This window comes from Vombatus ursinus, unplaced genomic scaffold (assembly GCF_900497805.2).
Source record: "Vombatus ursinus unplaced genomic scaffold, bare-nosed wombat genome assembly UNPS02014817.1, whole genome shotgun sequence".
Classification (NCBI taxonomy): domain Eukaryota; kingdom Metazoa; phylum Chordata; class Mammalia; order Diprotodontia; family Vombatidae; genus Vombatus; species Vombatus ursinus.
In genome coordinates, this window is record NW_020954595.1 from 14,964,643 (window position 1) to 14,979,975 (window position 15,333).

At 54.3% G+C, this 15,333-nt stretch overlaps 1 protein-coding gene across 12 annotated transcripts in view; it reads left to right on the plus strand.

Moving 5' to 3' along the window:
- CLASP2 (cytoplasmic linker associated protein 2) overlaps window positions 1-15,333 on the plus strand; it is a 141,467-nt gene that overhangs the window by 29,062 nt on the left and 97,072 nt on the right. The window contains exon 1 of one of the 12 annotated variants that reach the window (XM_027835801.1): window positions 6,974-7,062. The exons of the other annotated variants lie outside the window; for them this stretch is intronic. Coding sequence (XP_027691602.1) covers window positions 7,047-7,062 — 16 coding nt within the window. The 5' untranslated portion in view covers window positions 6,974-7,046. Of the gene's footprint in view, window positions 1-6,973; window positions 7,063-15,333 lie in introns of those variants that run through there. 12 annotated transcript variants of the gene reach the window in all.

Consider the following 15,333-nt stretch of genomic DNA (forward strand, 5'->3'; position numbering starts at 1 on the left):
TGACATTTACTAGCTGTGTGACCCTGGGCAAGTCTCTTAACCCCGACTGCCTCACCAAAAAGCAAAAGAAGAGAAAACCCCAAATGACGGCAGAATGATAACAACAACAGCCCATTGCCCCCCTAAGGCCACCCTGCCGAGCATTCTGACGGCGTGTCCTGTTAAGCACCCCCTGCTTCCCCTCCTCGTGCCCCCCCTTCACGCCCACTTCCCTCATCGCGGGTCCTCTGTCGTCCAGGTTGGTGGGTCCTCTCTCGTCCAGGTCAGCGGAGCCTGGTGAGGCGCGTAGTTGCACCTCTCCTTGCGGGGGTCCGTCCTGCCCCTACTCTCTGGGGGACCCCGCTCTCGAGCGTTCGCCGACCACGCACACACGGGACCCAGATCTGCTCAGCGTGTCCGCACCAGAACTTAGCGTCTTTCCTTTAGGCCTTCCCCTCTGCCTGACCAATCGGACACATCTGTTTATCTTCTTTGGGGGGGGGTTGTTTTCTCCCTGGCTCCCCCCACCCCTCCCCCACTCCCAGAGAGCTCCTCCTTCTGATAAAAAATTAAAAATGAAGTGGAAAAGAAGTTGTGCGAGCCCAGCCGCCCTGGCTTTCTGCACTGAGCCCTCCTCCCCAGGGAGGCTTAGACTGAGCCAGGATGGTCGCCGCTTGCTACGAGGGCGTGGTCCACCACCGGCCCTTCCCTTGCCCTTTGGCCAAATGGCCGACCCTCGTGCTCTCCGCTTACCCGGCTGCTCCTCCAGGATGGTTCCTTCTGCTGAGCTCTCTCCTGACTGTTGACCCAGCGTCACAAATACTGGCTAGCTCTTCCCCAGCAGGTTCTGGTCACAGGTCACAAACAGGCTGCTCCTGGCCAGGTCTAGAGATGCTCTCAATCCCAAAAGACTAGAGAAACGCCAATTAAAGCCCCCACGAGGTCCTGCTTCATCCCCATTAGAAAGGAAAGTGACCAAGGCTGGAGAGTGGCTAGGGAAACAGGCACACTCATGCATTGTTGGTGGAGCTGTGGACTGGCCCAGCCACTCTGGAGAGCCCTGTGGAACTCTGCCCCACAGGCTGTTCAGCTGTTTGGCCTTTGAGCAAACCATTGCATGGATACCACTACTAGTTCTACACCCCAGAAGAGATCAAAGAAAAAAGAAAAGGGCCACTGTGTACAATTCCAGTCCAACCTGAGGCACTGTGAACCTGGGCAAGTCACTTAACCTCGGTCTGCCTCAGTTTCCCCAACTGTAAAATGGGCATCGACACAGTGCCTGCCTGGCAGGGTTGTTGTGGGGTTCAAAAGAGATGCCGTCTGTGAAGGGCATAGCACACAGTGCCTGGCATACGCTAGGTGCCTATTCAGTGCTTCTTCCCTTCCCTTGGCCTCAGATGTGTTCTGTGGGTACCTCTGCGTCACTGGGCCTGGCCCATCTTAGGGACCCCCAAGACCTCTCTTCATCTGGCTCTTCTTTTCAGGTCAGAAAGCAGGGAGGCAGCGTGCCGGCCAGACCAGCTCTTGAGCATCGCGGGGCCGGTTGGGAGGATGAGCTGGGTCAGCACAGAATGTTTGGGGCTGGGGGGGGGGGGGGGGGGGGCATTCCCCACCAGGAAGGGCCGGGGGGGGGGGGGGAGGAGGAGAGGACCGTGGTGGCAGAGGCCGGAGATGAGGTGTGTGTGGCGGACGGGAAACGGGAGTGTGGGACAGTGGCCCCTTGGCAGCTTTTTCTGTGAAAGTCAAAGGGAAGATGTAGCGAGGCAGCGAGCGATGCTGGTGGACGGGGTCCCTCGTGGATGCTGTCCTCCTCTTCTGCGCTCGTTCTCCCAGCCTCTTCGCCCACCCTCTTGTCCCTTCTTTCCCCGGCGGATGACGCTGGTGCCGGATATGAGGAGTTAATGTTTAGCGTGGTCGGTGTGAAAGCCCAGCCCCTCGTCCGCCCCCTCACTTGGTGGTTGGCCTTCGGCCCATCTCATCGTCCCTCAAACAGTAGCAGGGGAGGCTCGGGCTGGAGGTGGCCCTCCCCAGATGAGGAGGAAGCCAGGGCCCCGGTGGGCCACCTTCTGAAAGTGCTTTGCATGAGGTGGCCTAGTCCCAGAGAGGCTGCCATGGAAACGCATCCTGTGTCACAGCATCTTCTGGGCCACGGCCTTTGGCCTCTCATGGCCTCAGCTGCACGTTACCCCATGGGGCATTACCCATGACTTCAGGGCGGTGGTAAGAAGTCGCTGACACCCGGCAACGTGCTGGCCGAGCGCAGAGTCTCAAGCCCCCCACATCTTCCCTCGGCTCTCCTGCAGGAAGCTGTCCCCACGATGTGAGGCTGTGGGAGGGGTCGCTTTCAACCCTGGCGTTTGTGGCGACCCTCAGGATACTCCCGTTAGTCATGTTGTGCAGAAGAATTGGAGCCACGAGAGAGAAGAGAAAGAATGAGACAACAACGAGAGGGAGTGAAGAGTCTGCCTCCACCCGCGTTCAGACTCCACGGTCCATCCTCTGGAGGTGGATAGCGCTTTCCATCGCGGCTCTTTAGGAATTGTCTTAGATCCGTGCGTTGCTGAGAAGGGCCAAGTCTATCAGCGTTAGTCATCACCCAGCGTGGCTGGTACTGCGGACAACGTTCTCCTGATTCCGCTCGCTTCACTCAACATCAGTCCAATCAAGTCTCTCCAGGTTTTTCTGAAGTCTGCCTGCTCATCAATTTTTAAAATTAATTTATTTTGATTTATCAATAATCACTTCCATAAGCTTTTGAGTTTAAAATTTTTCTCCCCCTTCCTCCCCAGGACGGCACACAATCTGATAGAGGCTCTACATATACATTTCTATTAAACATATTTTCACATTAGTGATGTTGTAAGTAAGAATTAGAACCAATAGGAGGAACCACCAGAAAGAGGAAACAAAACTCAACAGAAGAGAAACAAAATAGCAAATAGTATGCTTCAATCTGCATTCAGATTCCATAGTCCTTTCTTTGGATGTGGGTAGCGCTTTCCATCATGCTCATCATTTCTTATAGCACAGCAGTATTCCATCACATTCACATATCACACCTTGCTCAGCCATTCCCCAATTGATGGGCATCCCTTCAATTCCCAGTTCTTTGCCACAACAAAAAGAGCTGCTGTATATATTTTTGTACGTGTGGGTCCTTTTCCCATTTGTATGATCTCTTTGGGATACAGCCTTATAAGTGCTATTGCTGGGTCAAAGGGCATGTACAATTTTATAGCCCTTTGGGCATAGTTCCACATTGCTCTCCAGAATGGTTGGATCGTTTTACAACTCCACCAACAATGTATTAGTGTTCCAACTTTCCCACATCTTCTCCAACATTTATCATTTTTCTGTTTTGTCATGTTGGCCAGTCTGCTGATAGGTGTGAGGTGGTACCTCAGAGTTGTTTTGATTTGCATTTCTCTAATCATTAGTGATTTAGAGCATTTTTTCATGTGACTGTAGATGGCTTTAATTTCTTCATCTGAGAACCGTCTGTTCATATCCTTTGACCATTTATCAGTTGGGGAATGGCTTGTATTCTTATAAATTTCACTCAGTTCTCCATTTATTTTGGAGATGAGGTCTTTATCAGAGATGTTGGTTGTAAAAATTGTTTCCCAGCTTTCTGCTTCCCTTCTAATCATGGTTGCATTGGCCTTGTTTGTGCAAAACCTTTTCAATTTAATGGAATCAGTTATCCCTTTTGCTTTTCGTAATGTTCTCTATCTCTTATTTGGTTATAAATTCATTCCTTCTCCGTAGATCTGATAGGTAAACTATTCCTTGCTCTCCTAGTTTGCTTATAGTATCAGCCTTTATATCTAAATGGTGTACCCATTCTGACTTTATCTTGATATACAATTTAAGATGTTGGTCTGTTTTCTCTTGCAACATGGGGAATGTGGAAATATGTTTTACACAATTTAACATGTATAATCAATATTTAGTTGTTTGCCTTCTTAAGGGGAGAGGGATGCAAGGGAGGGAAGGAATTTGGGACTCAAAAATTTTAAAAATAATTGTTAAAACATTCTGCTTATAATTAAGAAATATTTAATAATATAAAAATGCATTTAAAAAATAAATAAAAATTGCAGCAAAACAACAAAATACCCGGCAGAACAGACCTTATGCCTGAGGGTTTCTGCTGGGAGCCCTGCCATGGAGGCTGCCATCACTTCAGAGGGTGGCGTGAGATGCCGCTTCAGCAGAAGCGCTAGAGGTAGTAGAAAACGTGCTTGGACGAGGCGACCCAGGAGAGACGCGCGGAGTGGGGTCCTGGACATCAGCGAGGCGGAGTCAGAGCCGCGCCGAGAGCAGCGTGAGCAATGCCATCTGAGCTCGTTAACGTTGGAGACGCGGTAGGCAAAGGTGGCAGAGGAGAGAGGGCCCCCCGAGTTGTCCATGGCAGGTCAGTCCCTGTAGACCAAAGCCAAAGCAGAAATCTTGGGTGGTGTTAGTAGGAGGAATGTCAGGGGAGGGGGTCAGAACCCTCATCGTTGGCTCCGAAGCCAGTCTGGCCCCACCCTTCTTACCCGTTCATGTCCCACGCCTCTCCCTGAGAGACCCTTCCCCTCAAGGCCGGCTCCATGTGTAGATGGCCTCTGGACAAAGCAGCCTGCAGAAGAACCCGACGGTCCTGCATGAAGCGCGAGCGCGCCTGTCTCAAGGATGGAGCCGAGCAGCGCTTCTGACTCTGTTTCCCCATCATGGCTTCCTCCTGTGGGGCAGATGTAGCGTGTGAATGCCCCTTCCCCTGATGTCTGTGTGGGATATGGGAAAGAGTCCGCCACCACAGGGAAGTCTGCAGCAAGGCTCGCGAGGCGGGACTTTCCCCAGCGGCTTCTCTGGATGATGGTGGTGCCACCACTGCCGCCACCGGTCCTGTTTGGTCTGACCTGCTGCGTCTCTCCGGACGGGACCTGAGTTTGGCGCCTGCGGAATTAAGCATCTGGCTTACTTGGTGCCCACGTGACGTTCCATTCTGTTGCTCTTCCGGTGAGAGTTTGTGCTGGGGAACGTTTCTCCAGTTAGACTCCGGGCACCCCACAGGACCCTCCCCACAGCCCTGGAAGGCAGGGCAGCGCTCTGCCCAGCCTCAGCTAGCACCCTCGTGGCCGTGGAGGTCAGCCCCTGAGCTCCAGAAGAGCCTGCGGAGGCTTGAGTGCCTTGGCGAGGGGGCAGGCGGCCGCCGCCCACCCACCTTGGCTCTCAGCCCCATCCTGCGCCCTCCAGGGCCCTTGGTTCGGGGTCCTGCGACGTCTCTCCTGGTCTGACCTCGGGGAGGAGGGTGGGGTGGGGAGAGTCCCTCTCCTTTTTTTTTTCCCTCAGCCAGAGACAAGGCTTATTAAAGATCTGCCATACTGGCCAGACGCTTAAGGAATCTGAGCACCTTAATGGAGACAAGATGGGCCTTATATACAGAAAGACTGGGGGAGGGGTCTGGGAGGGACTGTGAGGTGATAGAACGCCAGGCAGAATGGGGCCTGGCGAGGATTAAGGGTGGGCAGTGGCGAGGGGGCATAGGGAGGGCTGGGAGCAGAGAATTGCAGCCCCTCTCCTCTCAGGCCAGCCCCCTTCCCCTGAAGGAAAGCAGGGTTGGGATTCTGGGCGTTGTGGGGGATGTCCCTGTAGATTTCTCTCTGGTTCCGTGCCCCTGTGTGGTCTCCTCATGATTCTGCTCCTCAGCGCCTTCTCCGCCACCACCAGTGCTCCTCTTCATGGTACAGATGATACTGGTCGCCAGCGAAGGCTAGCAGGGGGCTGGGAGGTGGCCCATTTTACTGATGAGGAAGCTGAGCCTGGCCGCGATCTTGTCTGTATTGGGCAGCCCGTCCAGCGTGGCACTAGGGCCTGGGCACTAGGCTCTCCTGGCTGCGGGGGCTCTGCTTCCGTGAGCCCATCTTTGGTGACGTGATTGACGTTCTTACGAGTTTTCTTGGAGAGGAGGTGATTTCGTGGCCGGGCCAGACAGCCGCCGTCCTGCATGGGTCCCCTGTGATCCCCGTCAGTGGCTGCGGCTAGGTGAGGAGGTGTGCTTGGGAGGGGCAGCCGGGGGAGAGGCAAGCAGGGCCGCCATGGGGGTCCAGTCACTTTCCTTGTGTCACATGGTCCCTCGAGGGCTTCATCATCCTGATAATCAGCCCCATGTCCCTGCTTAGGGTGACTCTCTTGTTCCTTTAAGTCCCTGGGTGGTGCCCCACACCATGAGGGCCGTGGAGCTCTGGCTGAGCCCCCGGGGGCAGAGGGGCCGTGAAGGTCACTGCCGTCGCTGGTGACAGCAGCACCCTGCTGCTTGCTGAGCTGGGTCCCGAGCCTGGGAGCTTGGTCGAGGGGACCCAGGATGGAGACACTTTGTTGGCTTCACACATTTCCGGGGCCCTGTGCTCCAAAGGAGGGAGAGCATGGGGGTGGGGGGCACTGCTTGTCCTGGCAGTGTGTTTGGAGTTGCAAGTGCCCGGCACTGGGGTGGGGGGTGGGGGCTGTGCAGCTGCATGTTCTGCTCTCCCCCAGAGCAGCCTTTGTTCCTGGGACAGAGCCCGCTGTGCCAGAAATGCCTCCTGCATAATGAGGGCAGCTGAGGAGGGGAGGGGGTCTGCCTCTCAATTCCCCTATTCACAAAAGTGGGAAGAGCATGACAAAAAGGTGCGAATCACCTTGGAGAACAGCTTGGCTTGGCAGGAAGTCGGGTCCTGGGCCGCCCGCGCCATGGCGGGGCTCTCTCGGGGCACTCCCGGTGACCTTCAGGGCCTGCCAGGCCGGCCTGACCCTCCGGCTCTGACGGGCTGGATGCTGTCAAAGCTTCAGCCCGGCCGCTCCTCGGCGGGAGGAGCCTGCCTGCCAGACCCAGGACTTGTATTTTGAAATGGCCCAGCAGCTGTTGGCTCTTGCGGTAGCAAGCTGCGGAGCTGCCTGGGCCACACACTGCTCCCTTCATGCTGCACTGGAGCGGCGAGCCTGCCGTGGGGTGGCGTGCACGGGTGTGTCGTGGGCTTCCGTGGGCCACCTGACCTCCTTGGGCTCCCCAAGGCTCCCCGGAGCCTCCGGAGAGTAGCGGGATGGCTGTGGGTGACGGTGAGTGGGACGCTCTTCCTTTTGTTTGTGGGCTGCAGCCTCTGCTCGCTGCCGGGGGACCGCGGTGCCCGTCAAGGGAGGATGCGTGCTTCTGCCCACCGGGGGCAGGCCCGGGGAGGTGGGGGGGGGCCAGGGCACCCGCTGCTTTTGTTGGCAGGAGGTAGGCCTGGGAAGAGCTGTGCCACGGGGCCGGGGACTGCCGGACGGAGGGCTCTGTGCTTAGGAGAGGCAGCCTGGAGGAGAATGCCGGATGGCTTGGCATGGCAGGCTCGGCTGCGCGTCGGGCATTTAAAAGGGCTCTGCCTGGCATCTTGCATCCGCCTTTAAAAATCATTTTGGGGAGATAGCGTGAGCGCAGTGACAATAGCAACAGCCTGCTTTTGTGTAGCACCTACTGTGTGCCTGGCACCGTGCTAACCGCGTCCCAATCATCATCTCATTCAGTCCTCACAACACCCTTGGGAGGGGAGAGGCTGTCATGATCCCCACTTTGCGTTTGAGGAAACTGAGGCAAAAAGGTTAAGTCACTTGCCCATGGTCACACAGTCTGGGTCTGAATTTGAACTCGGGGCTTCTTGACTCCAAGCCCATATAGCTGCTTCTGAATACAGAAAGGCATTCATTATATGCCTGCTATGTACACAGCCCTGCTTGGCTCTGAAGGAGATGAAAGTTTAGACGAGTCGTAGTTCCAGCTGCGAGGAAGGCACCGCCTAAGATGGGGATGGGGGATAGGAACCCACGCGTGCACCAGACGCCATGATGTGCCCGTTAAAGTTGGGCCTGAGGGAGGCCTGGGGAGAAGAGGGAACGCCTTAGGCAAGCGTGGCCCTTCTCCTTGGTAAGAGTGTTCAGCAGGCAGGCAGAAGGCATGGCGGTCACTGAAACAGAGCCGGGGGGTGGGGGAGGGGGGCCGGGGCCGGCACGGCTTGGCTGTGACGGGTCCTATAAGTCACAGAGGAGGAGGAGGAGAGACATCGGGCGGTGCTGGTTTGGGGGAGGTCTGCAGTAGGGAGCCACTGTGATTCCGGAGCACAGGAGGAGTGATGCAGGAGACCCTCCCCACGGCTCCCTGCGCGGCTCCCCACCCGGCATCGCCCCTCCCCGTCTGCTGCGGTCCATCCAGAGTGCGCCATCTCCCCTCTCTGTGTGCCCCTCCTCCCCTCTACTTCCTCCAGGACTGCGCTCCACCGTCTACAGGAACCCGTCCTCATTCCCACCGAGCTGCCAGTGTACGCCCTCCTCAGATTGTCTCATACTTTAGGGTAGCATGGAAGAAACACCTACTGTGTGCCTCCAGTGATCTACACGCTGGGGATCCTCAAAGGGGCAAAAGGCAGCCCCTGCCCTCAAGGAGCTTGCAGTTTACTAGAGAGACACCGTGCAAAGCAGTTATAGCCAGGGAGGCAGAACAGGCAGGCCCAGGGCCACGAGGCGGGGATCTCATTGGAGGAGCCGTCAGGAGTGCGCGGCAGGGAGGAGGGGGGAGAAGAGTGGAGAGGAATGCAGGGGCCAGACCGTGAAGGGCCTGGGAAGGCCCCACACAGCCTTTTGTGTTGAATCCTGGAGGGGATCGAGAGCCTCTGGTGTTGACCGAGTAGGGGTGACAGTCACTTTCCTGGCTGACTGGAGGCAGGAGACGCACCATCGGGCTATTGCCCTAGTCCGGGTGCAAGGCGATGAGAGTGCACCAGGGGGACAGGGTCAGAGGAGAGAAGGGGAGTGGTATTGGAGAGATGGTGACCAGAGATGCTGCACGGGTGAAATCAGCAGGCCTCGGCACCATCTTGGATCTGGGGGTGAGAGGGAGAGAGGAGTCTGAGAGCCTATGCGGATGGATGGCGTTGCCCTTGGACGGGAACGGGAAAGTCAGGAAGAGGAGAGCGTTGGGTGTGGAGGGCGCTGGGGTAATGAGGAATGAATTCAGTTGTGAGGAAGTTGGGTTTATCTGTCTGAGACGTCCGGTTCACTGTGTCCGTCAGGTGGTCGGAGGTGCAAGATGGAGGTTCAGAGAGAGGTGAGGGCTAGACATCTGGGTCTGAGAGTCATCAGCATAGAGATGATCGTTGGAACCATGGGAGCTGAGGAGACCCCAACGCAAATAGTGTAGGGGGAGAGGAGAAGAGGAGGCACGATTCCTGGGCGTCACCTGCATGATGATCCGTGGAGAGGAGGGCACGCAGGAGAAAGTAGGGTCATGAAAAGCCCTTGGATACGGCTCCGTGTGGCCCTGTTGTCTCTCAGGAGACAACACTAACTCCTTGGGGACAGAGGCCTTCCGTTCCTGGCACTGGGCACAGTGCCTGATGTGCAGGTAGAACACCTGGCACGTACTTTCTGACCCGTCATGGGGGCCTCACTCAAGATTGTGACTTTGGGATAAACGTGGCCCACTGTTATCAAGGTTGAATCAGAAGGGCCTGAGGACCAATTGTATTTGAGGGGTCAGGAAGAGGCCAGAGTTTAAAATAATCCCCAGGCGACCGGCACGGAAGACCAGCTCAAGGGTTAGTGCCACAGACGGAAGAGGAAGTGAGGAGGAGTGACCAGGGAATGGGCAGGACAGGGCCACACTCGCACTGAGGTCAGCAGGGAGGAGACAGTGCACTGTGCCCGTGTAGGGGAGCGGGGCAGGAAAGCCCAAACGCCCCATGGTTTGTGAACGGTTTGTTTTCCAAGAGGTGGGGGTGGGGAAGGACCTGGAGGACTTTTTAGGTGAGGCCCTTCCCAAAGCAGAAAACTGAAATGTCGGGGTGGTGCCCAGGTTTTCTTTAGAGAGGCAACATGTGCTTGGCAGCAGGGAGAACCTCCGTGAAGAGAAGGGTGGCTTCGGCACCAGCTTCTGCTGGAGAGGGTTGTCTAGACCAAGGCGGCCAATGTTGTGATAGGTGGCAGCTTGTAGAGAAAAGTGTGTTGGGAAATTCAGCAGAGGGACCAGAAAGGCTGGAGACGGTAAGGATATTGACGTCGACAGTAGCTGACATCACTGTAGCACTTTTGGGCCCTGGACTGAGCGTTTCTCCACAGCCCGCTGCAGGGCGCCCCGCTAGGAAGTGGCTGAGGCCACACGTGAATGCGGTTCTTTCTGACTCCCAGCCTAGCGCCCTGCTTCCTGTCCTAGCAGAGAGTCGTCAGACCACCCGCGAGCTAGAGCCGAGGTCAGGGAGTGTCACATCAGGAGAAGGAAGCTGTGGGAAGAGCCACAGTACTTTAGACGAGCTCCTGGTGCCCAGGAAATGAGAAGTAGGAAAGGTGACCGATGAGCTGGCGCATGTCCACCCCTGGGCTGCGGCACATCGTAGCCAATCTGGCCGGGGGGCCACCTGCACGACCTTGGGCAGGTCACTCTGGGTCCCGAGTTTCCTCAAGTGCAGAAGGTTGTGGGTTAGCCTGGGGCGTGTCGGAGGGACCTCCCACGTCTAGAGGTAGGCGCGGATCCTTTGAACCTTGACATGAGCACAGATGGGGTGACAGCTGGCAATGCCAGTTTGTACCGTGATACGTTCGTCAGATGGCATGGGAGGGGGTGCAGTTGTTGTCGGGCACGCTTCTCAGGTCTTCTCTGTCCTTGTCGCCTTCTCCTGGAAGCCCTCCAGCAAGAAGCGGGCCCCTGGAAATGCTCTGACGAGGGCCTCGTACAGAGGCTTGGACTCTCGCCTCCTGGAAGGCTGGCTGGCTGTCGATAAAGCCAAACGTCCCAATGGCTTTGGGGGCTGAAGTCATATACCGTTGACTTGTGTTGGGCAGTTTCTCCTAAAACTCTCAGCTCCTGCCCAGGAAACTTTGTTTTCGGTCAAAGCCCGAGGTGTTACGTTGGCCCTCGTCAAGGCTCGTCTCAGGGTCAGGGGGCGTTGGGTGTTTCAGGCCTTTGGCTTTGTGCCCCTGCACCAGGGGAAGCGCTGCCCATGTTTGCTTAGCTGCGAGCCCACGTCTCTCCGTCTTTTTCAGAGGGGCTGTGTTAGAGACTCAGACTTCAGTGTCAGGGCCGCAGCTGGCCCCGATGGCTGGGCCTCATTCCCTGGAGCCTCGGGTGACTCTGAAGATGGAATTGCCAAGGGAAGCCAAGTCGTTTCCTTAAGGTTTGCACCCATCTTGTGAATACAGGCCGTTCTCCTGGAGCCTTGAGAGAGATGAAGATGTAGGTCAGAGAGGCGGCTGTCTCCTTCCCTGTCTTCTCTAAGGGGGCACGGGAAGCAGCTTTGGTTAAGCACCTGCCGCGTGCCAGGCACCGGGCTGAGCGCTTTCTAAATTTTATCTGACGACCACTCTGGGAGAGAATGCTATATGATCCCCATTTTATGATGGGGAAACTGTGGCGGACACAACCGGTAAAGAGCCGGCTGAGGCTGGATTTGAGCTCTGCTCTTTTTGACTCCAGGCCCAGTGTTCTCTATCCATTCTGGTGTCACCTAGCTTTGGTTTGTTTTGTTGTTTTAATCACAGAAATTTTTAAATCACAAGATCTGGATGGGAAGGAACTTCATAAAACGTCAAATCTGACCTGTACCAAAGCTGGAATCTGCTCTGCAACTTCCCTTGAAAAGGGTGGTTGCCCTCGCCCCCCACCCAAGGAAGTGGAGCCCCCCCTTGGCCCAGGGCCCAACCCAGTTTGGAATTCCCTTCGTCAGTAGGACATTTAGCTCTTATTCCTAACCGTTCATTCTCCCTTGTTTTGCTTCTGGCGTCAAGTAGGTTCTATGCCTTTAAAATATATGAAGGTAACTCTTGAGGTCTTTCTCTCTTTTGGGGCAAACCTCCCCCAACAGGATTCCTTCCAGGTGACATCACTGGCCTGGCATGGCAGTGCCATAAACAGGAGGCTTCTGGTAGGGGCTGACCAGGGAGAGTCGTGTACCTGCTTGGTTTTCCTTGGGCTGTTCGTCATGGATAGACATGATGCTACTGGGGTGGGCTTTGGGCCACCGTCTCCCTCGTGTCGTGGTCTACGCAGCCAACAAGAGCTTTTTTGCAGGAACTTTTGCTGAGCTGTTCCTCCTCCTCTACTTGTCAGATTGGATTTTTAAAGAATAAATAAGATTTTCCAAATGATCAAAGAACTGTCCAGTCACATCTGGAGCACGTAGGAGCCATCAAGGCCCTTGGGCATGGCCCCTTCATTCTAGAGCCCAGGAAGAGTAAACGGATTTCCCCAAAGTCACACCAGCTGTGAGCCTCAGAGAAACGATCTGAACCCAGGTCTTCCAGCTGCAGCGTGTGATGCTTCATGTGTAGGTTTGCCCCGTTGTCATCCTCAGGTGTGTTTGGTTTTTTTAATGCTCCCTCTTGTCAGTTTTAATATACAAACTTTAATAGCTTAAAACTGAACTCAGACTTTCGGGACACCCCTTGTCTTAGCTCTTTCTCCGGGCTTCGTATTACTTTGATAAGTGTCCAGTCTGTGTGCTTGTCCAGAATATTGAGCTCATTCACCAACGTGATTTATGTGTAGAGAGATAGCTGTTGCTGTCTCTCGGTAAATATGTCTATCTTTGAACTATATCCATCTATCTTTGGTCCTGTGCGAGATAGAGAGATGTCTCTCTCTCTCCCTCTCCCTCTTTCCCTCCCCATCTTTCTCCCTCTCCATCTCCTCCCTCCCTCCCTCTCCCCCCCTTTTTCTCTCTCCCTCTCTCCCCCTCCCCCTTCCTCCCTCCCTCATTCCCTTTATCTTTCTCTCTCTCTTTCCTCCCTTTCCCTTCCTCCTTCCCTCTCCCTCTCTCTCTCCCCTCTCCTTTGCTCCATCTTTCCCTTCTTCCCTCTCTTCCTTCCCTTCTTCCCCCCGCCTTCTCTCCCCCCAGCACAAGACCAGAGATAGACGCAGAGTCTTGTAACATGCCACCATAGACCTCTCTCTGGTCTGCCTTACTCTTTGGCTCCTTCTGTTCAGTCAAGGCTGAACCTTCTTAGCTGTCTCTACACCCTTGCCTAGGTCCTATGCCGCCATCTTGGCCACAGGAAATGGAGGAGGACCTTAGTGAAAGGTCAGTCAACTTTATCTGACCCTGACGTACCCGTAGAATAACTATTAAGAACGTGCCTCCCGACCTGTCCTTGGTGGGTGGGTTTCATAGGACCGTCGATGTCCAGCTGGAAGAGACTGCCCAGGTCATCTCGTCCAAGTGGGCATTTCACCGAGGAGGGGTCAGAAGCGTGGGGAGCGAGTGACGGACAACACCGCGGTTCACGTTCTCGGGCCCGTCACGTTCTCCCCACTCACTCTCTCCTGGACTGCACCACCTTTTGCTGGCGCAGCAGCGGCGGCTTCCCGCCGTCTCTACCATACACCTGTGTATGAACAGGCCCCCATGTTCGTACACAGGGCCATTGGAAGTCATCAGCACAAGGCAGGCTTCCTGGAGAAGGTGGCATTTTGTTGTCTTGCTTCTAGAGTTGTCACCCATCCACAATGGCCTTTGTTCAATGCCCGTCCCCTTGGTCCATCTTCAGCGCTTGCATCGCTGACCAGACTTCCTTCTGGGGACCTGGTCCTCTCTGGGACTTGATGGGTGATGGGTTTTCTCAGGTTCTCCCCGTGGCTATGCCCCAGGTTCTCGAGTGGGCCCTCCCCGCTCTCTGTGGTCTACCCCATGGAAATGCCCAATTCACCATGTGCACAAGAGAACTGCATTCTCCCTGCCCCCAGCCCTGGTACCTCACATCTTTTAGTCAGTCAGCTGGCCTCTTCTCCCTCTCTCTTCCATTCAGCTGCTCCATCTCGTCATTTCTGCCTTTGCCGCGTCTCTTCCTTGGGGACCGTTCTATTTCAGCCCTTGTCCCTTGTCTGCATCCTTTCTCGTGTATGGAGACTAGTTTCTGTGGGATCTATCAGAATTGTTTATTTAATGTTCAGGAGAATTCCCCTCTAAATCCAAACGGACCGAGTTCCCCTCCAGCCCCTCCCCCCACCCTGCCTTGATATGGTGTCCTTAATTCTTTTTCTGAAACTGAATTGAAATCTTCCACCACGTTGGATGGTTTCTATGTTTTATCGTATTTCTGTTTTTCTTAAATTCTTGATTTTACTGGAAGGTAGTTGCATTTAATAGGCTCTGAATATTCTTTTTATTACTATTGCTAATTATCTTTTTCATTTTTCAGTTTGGTCAGTTGATTTTCTTCTCTTTTAATCAGGTTAGCTAAGGGTTTATCAGTTTAATTTATCAATTTTATAATCTTTTTGTTCCCAGTTTATCTATTTCTCCCTAATTTTCAACATAATCTCCTTTGTGTTTATGTTTTCTTTACTTGTTGATTTTCCCCCCTATTTTTTAATTTCACATTCAGTTCATTCTTACTCTCTTCTGTTTGGTTAATGTGTCTCTTCAGAGAGATGATCTTTTTTTTTTCTTGGAGGGCTTTAGTTACATCCCAGAAACTTTTGTATGTAGTCTCATCATGCTTACCTTTTACATATTCTTTTTATATTTATATGTAATATTTGCTCTGTGAAGGATGTGTTGAATATTTCTGCTTTTTGGTATTTATTTATAATGTATTTGTGCTGTAGCACATGGTCTGTTTTTGTAGAGGTACCAGATGTTGCTGAGAAATATGTGTGTTCTTTAAAATGTTCCCATTTAGAAGCTGCCACAAACCTTTTAGCACTAAATTCTCAAGCAGTTCAAATTCTGTGTTTTTGTTGAGAGCGAAACATTGACGCTTCCTCCAGCGATCGGCTTGCAGTTTGGTTGGTGTGTCTTCCGTTAGAATTTGTGCGTGGTCATTTTCTCTCCCGGCCTCTGCGTTTGACTCGATGCAGCTTTGCCCTGTGCCTTGTCCCTTACATCCAGCAGAGGGTGGGCTGTCGCGTCCCTCTTCCTTGTGAGATGAGGGAGACGCGCCGCTCTTGGATGGGCCGCGTTGTCTCTGGCCCCAGAGCCCAGCATCCCCTCCCGGAGCCCAAGCGGGTCCTTCCAGTCTGGACAGAAGCTCACTTGTTGCTCTCGGCCCCTGAAGAACCAGATCCAAACATCCTTTCTTCTGGTCTTTGTAGATCTCACTTGCCACCTCTGGTACTTAATGGGCCCCTCCTTCCCTCTGGTCAGAGAAGGTGCGCATTGGAGAGCCCCTCTCACATCCTACTCATTTCCCACCTGGCTGCAGGACTTCATGACTCCCTACCCCACCCTGCCTTTACCCTCCTTGTCAGCTGCTTTTTTTGTAGAGGCCTCAAGTCAGCAAGACCTGAGTTCAAATCCAGCTTCAGACACAAGCTGAGTGACCCTGGGCGGGTCACTTGGCCTTTGTGTGCTTCAGTTTCCTTAGCTATAA